The sequence below is a fragment of the Pleurodeles waltl genome, chromosome 3_1 (genome assembly GCF_031143425.1).
Source record: "Pleurodeles waltl isolate 20211129_DDA chromosome 3_1, aPleWal1.hap1.20221129, whole genome shotgun sequence".
Lineage (NCBI taxonomy): Eukaryota > Metazoa > Chordata > Amphibia > Caudata > Salamandridae > Pleurodeles > Pleurodeles waltl.
Genome location: NC_090440.1, coordinates 238,968,278 through 238,974,277, shown reverse-complemented (window position 1 = coordinate 238,974,277; position 6,000 = coordinate 238,968,278). Strand labels below are relative to the sequence as shown.

At 42.0% G+C, this 6,000-nt stretch overlaps 1 protein-coding gene across 1 annotated transcript in view; it reads left to right on the top strand.

The window, feature by feature from the left end:
- The first annotated feature begins 1,085 nt into the window (after window positions 1-1,085).
- The window catches only part of LOC138283986 (myosin-13-like), a 346,976-nt gene continuing 342,061 nt past the window's right edge, over window positions 1,086-6,000 (top strand). Inside the window, exon 1 of the mRNA XM_069222310.1 lies at window positions 1,086-1,171. Within this exon, the coding sequence (XP_069078411.1) occupies window positions 1,137-1,171 (35 nt within the window). The 5' untranslated portion in view covers window positions 1,086-1,136. The remainder of the gene's footprint in view (window positions 1,172-6,000) is intronic.

Below are 6,000 nucleotides of genomic sequence, written 5' to 3'. Positions count from 1 at the left end.
TACAAATCTATGAATTCTAATATGATGCCGTTCTCAGAGTGTCGATTGGTTCACTGTACAATGTCCTTATCATCCGGCTCATCAGGTATCGAAAATGTTGCATCTTCTTCTCCAGTCAGTGTCTCTATTGTTCGAATCCTGGGAAAGTACATCTTGTCTGCTTTTCACCAGGGTTGATACATTTTTAGTTCCATCATCTCCTGTCCGATACATTGCAGAACATTCTAGCTAAGCAGACTTATTAACTTGAGAAGTTCAGGGACAGTTTAATACATTAGCTTCTCTACAGTACTAGTAATTTGGCTTCTGCATGAGGCCTGGAAAAACTAGGCCACAACTTCGGCTAAGTTAGCTCTACTATATAATGCAAAACATACATTATACATCTTAATATGACATATTACTACATTTTTCAAACGTGCACATTAATTTCTCTATGATAAATTTTTCTATCATCTTCTAGTTAATCAGTTCGCATAACACTCATTATTATTTCTAATTAATATATCTGCGTCAGCAGTTTCATTAAACACCTGTGCAGTGCAAGTTCTCTTTTATAAAGAGGGGTGCATTTTGCCAATATGTCCCCTTGATACTGTATAATACGCTAATGAGGACAAGAAATGAAGCCTTCGCAGCGCTATCTAAGAGACGGTTACGTCCCGGCCCTTAAGCACTGCTTTCATTTGCAGCTCCTGTGGGCAAAAATAAAACTGCAAATGGCATAATCAAAAGATACTGCACATCACACACACACGGTCGGGAGCCCCAGAGCTCAGGCTGGAACTGTCGCGAAAGAAATACATTCTGGGATTTGTAGTATCTGTTCACTTGAGGAGGACTAACACACCAGACAACAGATCTGGAAAAGAATAGGCTAGAACTGGGAGCACGGTGACCTTCTGACACAAGTGACATGGCGGCTTTACTCACACGTGACATTTGACACCCCGAGAGCTCTGCCGTGAGGCCCTTATTTTTGATGGATGACGTCCAGGGCTGGCCGCACCTTGTCCTCCCGTGTGAGCGCGAGGCGTGTTCTGCAGACGCACAAAGCAGGAGCCAGTAACTAATCACCTGTTTATGGTAACGGCGTCAGCCTGCGAACTGTCCTCGGGGTACAGGCTCACCTGTGGATGGAGGGGGAGCCGGCTCCAGAATCCGGGCACAGGTAAGAACTTCCCACCCGTGCTTTTTAATGCGTTTTCCTCTCCGCTATGACAATGGCTTTTAAGTAGGGTTGACACATGTCTTTATGTCGGCGACTTCAAGCCGCATCCTTTTAATTAACAAAGCAGTGCCTTTTGGGAGTTGTAGTTGCCTTAATTGAATCAAGTAGACTAACGTACCAGGTGAGGGTGCTTTGTGAAATAGACGCCGGGGGTTGGATACACAGCGTCCTAATGACATGGAGCAATTTAGTACGTCTGCTTCCCGGGATGTCCTAATCACAGAACCTCATAGGAGATGGGATCAGAGGCTGTTTACTTCACTTGCGGGCAGGTTTTATGTCCATCCCTAAAACTCTGAATAGGACTTATTTACCCCCCCCCCCCTCCTCTAGCGCTCGGTAGTTCTTGGGTACGAAACATACCACCCCTTTATCTGAAATACCCACATCCAGGCTACCGAGAGATGAATCTACCCCGCAGCTCGTCAATGGCCCCTGAGACTTGTCCTTTATTATTATTGGCCAACAGTAATTTGCACCTGCGGGGACTCTGGATCTCCTATTTAAGGTGTTAAAAACGAGCCGCTTTTCTTTAAAAAGCAAGGACTGACTGAAGCTGTCACACATGACATTTGACGTCTTGGTAGCAATGCATTAATTTTACCGTGAGGGGAAGTGACGAGGCAATGGTGCCTTCTTTATTCGAAGGGTCCCCCCGCCATCCCTTTTAGCATGTGTAATCAATCTATTCTATTGTGTATAGTTTCAGAGTGGCCTGGCAGAGTACACTAGTTAAAACCTCCCTTCAGAACACCAATTCCATCTCACCAGAGGGCGCATTTATGTTTTGTTTGTATATCTGTAGAAAAACCGCTAACTATAGAATGTGAGGCTCGAACATGGGTAATATTTGAATAAAGTACAAGGGGGCACCAAAAGCATTGTACTTTCATGATAGGGTGCACAGTGTATAAAAAGCAGGGCATGTATGTTTAATGTTTTACATGTCCTGGCAGTGAGAATCACACCCAAGTCAGTTTTACTGCGGTAAGACTGGCCTCCCATAGACTAACACTGGTTTACCTTAATACACTTAATAAGAGCTAAATTCAGTTTTGCCACAGCTAGATAAAGACGTCTTTTATTAATTCAATTGTAATTTAAATTCCTCTCTAGCAGTAAAGACAGATGTTGAATAACTATTTTGGGAATGCCACTTTTAGAATGTTGGCATTTTCCTGCCGGGCCAAAGGTGCCTTTCTACCAGTGTCTCGGGTCACTTTACTGTTGACGGCCCTCCTGTGGTGTGATGTGTATCCCTGCCGGACAGCTGACAAAGGGCCTGGATTAGGAGTGGTGAGTGTTATCTTGACAGGATTATTGGGAAGGAGCAGGTCCCCTGCCCTGATTATATGTCAAAGAGTAGCCCGGGGACTGTACCTAGCCTGTCCTGATTTGGGCCTGCCTGCCCTTTTTCATTAGCCAGGCTAGAGCCTAGCTCATGGGCGAGGGAAGAACTGACCAGAACCAGTTTAGGGTTAGACAAAAGATTCAGGGACACAACAAGCTTTCAGAGGCCTTTGTTGCTTCCCATCTGACCAGGCCCAACAGGACTTGTCCTGGCCTCCTCTACTGTCCTTTGTGGGAGTAACCCTCACCCGCAAGGGCTGACCTCTAGATTGTGGACCCCTGGCTGGAGTTAGAGTGTACTTCTCCCTGCTTAACAGAAGGTTTCACCTGGGCCGATGAAGAGCCATGAAAAGCAGCACAGCCCCCAACTAAACACCTAAATGAATCCAATGCAGATCCCTGCAGAGGCGCACTACGCAGCTCCTCCCTGAAAGCTTCAGCAGATCCGGTGCAGAGATGCAGATCCCTCCCAAGTCACACAGCTCACAACACAAAGCGGCAACACATGGTACTTGCATTAAAGCTAGAAAGTAAAACTCCCAGTGGGACGGACATGGTCCTGTATCCAACCTGTGCTCCATTGTAATTGGTGTGAACTTGTGACTTTGTCCTGGTCCAGCATGACCAGGTTCCCGCTGTTGCCGTTTCACACCTTTTGGCATTATTTTACCTAGAAAGTTTAAAATTCATACCTCAGGTTCTACTTGGTTGGATTTTTATTGTTTTGGTGTCAATTTATTTATTAAACATTACTATATTTTTGTAAATTGATTTGGCATTCTCATGTGTTGCGTTATCTCTTTATTGCTGTTTAAATACTGTACACTTTACACATTTCCTCTAAGTTAAGCCTGGCTGCCATGTGCCATGCTACCAGAGGATTAAGCACAGTTTTATTTAATGACTTTTGTGGTTCACACTGAGGAGTTTGATTTGTATTTGAAGTGGGTTCTTACTTCCCATACCTTTCAACCAATAATCCAGTTTCATACAATAAAGAATATAGATTATATTATTTAAAAACCCTTTAGTAATTAGCTTAGTTAAATATTATCATTATAAATTATACAATGTCACCCTTTTAGATTATAAATTAATTTGCTCAAAATGCGTTTTACTTCTTATTATCTAAAAAAAGAGATAGAGTAACAGATTCAATTGTTCTTTATCTCTCTTAAAAATGCAAGTTCTTGACTAATTGTTGTTGTCTTAACTTAAATAACTAAATGAATGTATATCTGACAGATGGTCCACGTCAAGTGTGACACTGTTTGCCAGTCTTCCTGTTTTAAATATTCCAACTTTCAACTCTTAAATGGCAAGTTAATGTTTTCAACCCTACTTTTAGTTTTTACTAGACCTATCTACTTATAGGAAATTAATTTTAACAGACTATATCTCAAAATTATTAATCCAAATCAGTTTATACACAAGTCTATGTGGGCTTTGAATGCCAGTTCTAAACAAAAGACTGATGCAGAAGTTGAAATCCTCCCTCTAATCAAGGGCCTTGATACTTTATTTTCTATTCTACGCAGCTCACTGGGAGGACATCACTCTGCTCTTCAATCCCATAAATCCATAAAGGAAACGTTTTTGTTTAAGCATTTCGAAATAGAAGCTCAACTTCATGTGCCACTGGCACCACCTCAATTTGTTCCCTACATGTGAACCTGAATTAAAAAACAACACTAAATATATATGTGTTTGCAAGTTCTAGTTTACAACCATCAACATACCACACAACACATCTATTACAAGGGCAACATTTAATGACCTTTCTCCTATCTTGATAAGTTTCCAGTTTGTTTGCTTTGAGTCTATCAACTGCTCACTATGAAGTAAAACGCAGATGTGCCGAGGGGACTGTGCCATCCACCTATGTTAACAATGGTAATGGCAAAGTGCCTATTTTGGGGTGCTTACAACCCACATTTTGCATTACAAAGGGGAATCAGCCAAAGGTAATTCAACTGCTATGCATGCTGTTTTAAAATGTTGAGCGTAAAGGAATTTGTATTGTATATGAATCTGAATTACCTGGCCAAACTGTCCAAGTACAAAAGACAAATCATAGCACTAATTATTCTGTCTTTTTGCCCTCACCTAACAAATCAAAACAGATCATTACAATTGAGTGGGGTAATACAGAAATGTAATAGCTTACCATACATCATATCAACAACAATCTATCAAGAAAAACAAGATGTGCGCACGTCACTCTTCCCTATTGAATACAGCGACGAAAATACACCCCTTCTTTAATAGAATCTTTACTTGTTTCAATGCTGTCCAAGTATGTTATTTCAAGGCTTACTCATTACCTTAATAGCCACCCCATTACGTGACCTAAAATAAAATTCCATGAAGACAAAGCCACCTGACCAGGCCCCTGCTCTCAAGCTATCCTCATGACTTGTACGTTTGAGTCCATCGTGCCTCCAACCAAATGTGCTCCAAAAGCTGACACATATATTTCTGCCTCTTGCCTAACACACCTGACACAATCTAGAGAAGTCAGTGCCCAATGTGGGAGTTTCATGGAAATCAAGAGTTATCTCACTCCTTTTGGACTTAGAGACATCAATATCTCCTTATGTGCTTTAAAGACAAGGCAATGTAAACCTTCGGCAGAGCCAGAAATGCTGAATAAGATACTGACCAAGAACTAGTCTTTGTTCCCCTTGATAGCAAAAAGGGTACTCTTTCCAGAGGAGATCACCCCACTGCATCTAAGGCCTTCATGTATGAAACTATCCGACTTAAAACCATGAACAGTAATATCACTAGCTCACCTGACAAATCTTTCAATGACAATTCCTCATAGTCTGGCCAAACAATACATATGAGCTGTACCTTGTTCACATTCCATAACAGGATTGTAGAGGAGAGTGTACTCTTAAACAGTGTACGTATTAAATGGTGCACTCTAACTGGAACGCCATCTAAATTTATTGTCTTGTGACCTTACCTTGTTAAGCAAGTTCAGTTAGGAACAAAGGTTAGAAGTGCAGAAGAGGAATGCAAGTCCCACTCCAAACACCAGATATACCATCTACTTCAAGCTGTCTTATAGCTCTTCAGTGGACCTGGTGCTCAGGAATCCTTCATGAGCACAGCATCATTTTCTGAAAGTTTTCTGATACCGCATCTTTCCCTGACATTCACCTGCTCAATGATTTCCGAAGGCCTTCCACTACCAGGGAATAGATTTCCCTTGCTGGATTGATCAGAATTGACAGACTGTGAGGCAATAACATTAGTGCACTTAATGACAACTCAAGAAGGTCAGGGAACAACACCTGTGTTGATCACCAGGGAGTCGCCAGTATCCAATCTGCCATCTGCATCCTGACCTGCACCACTGTTCGTGATATCACCCTGAAGGAAGTAAAAGCATAGTTTGTTTCCTGACCCCA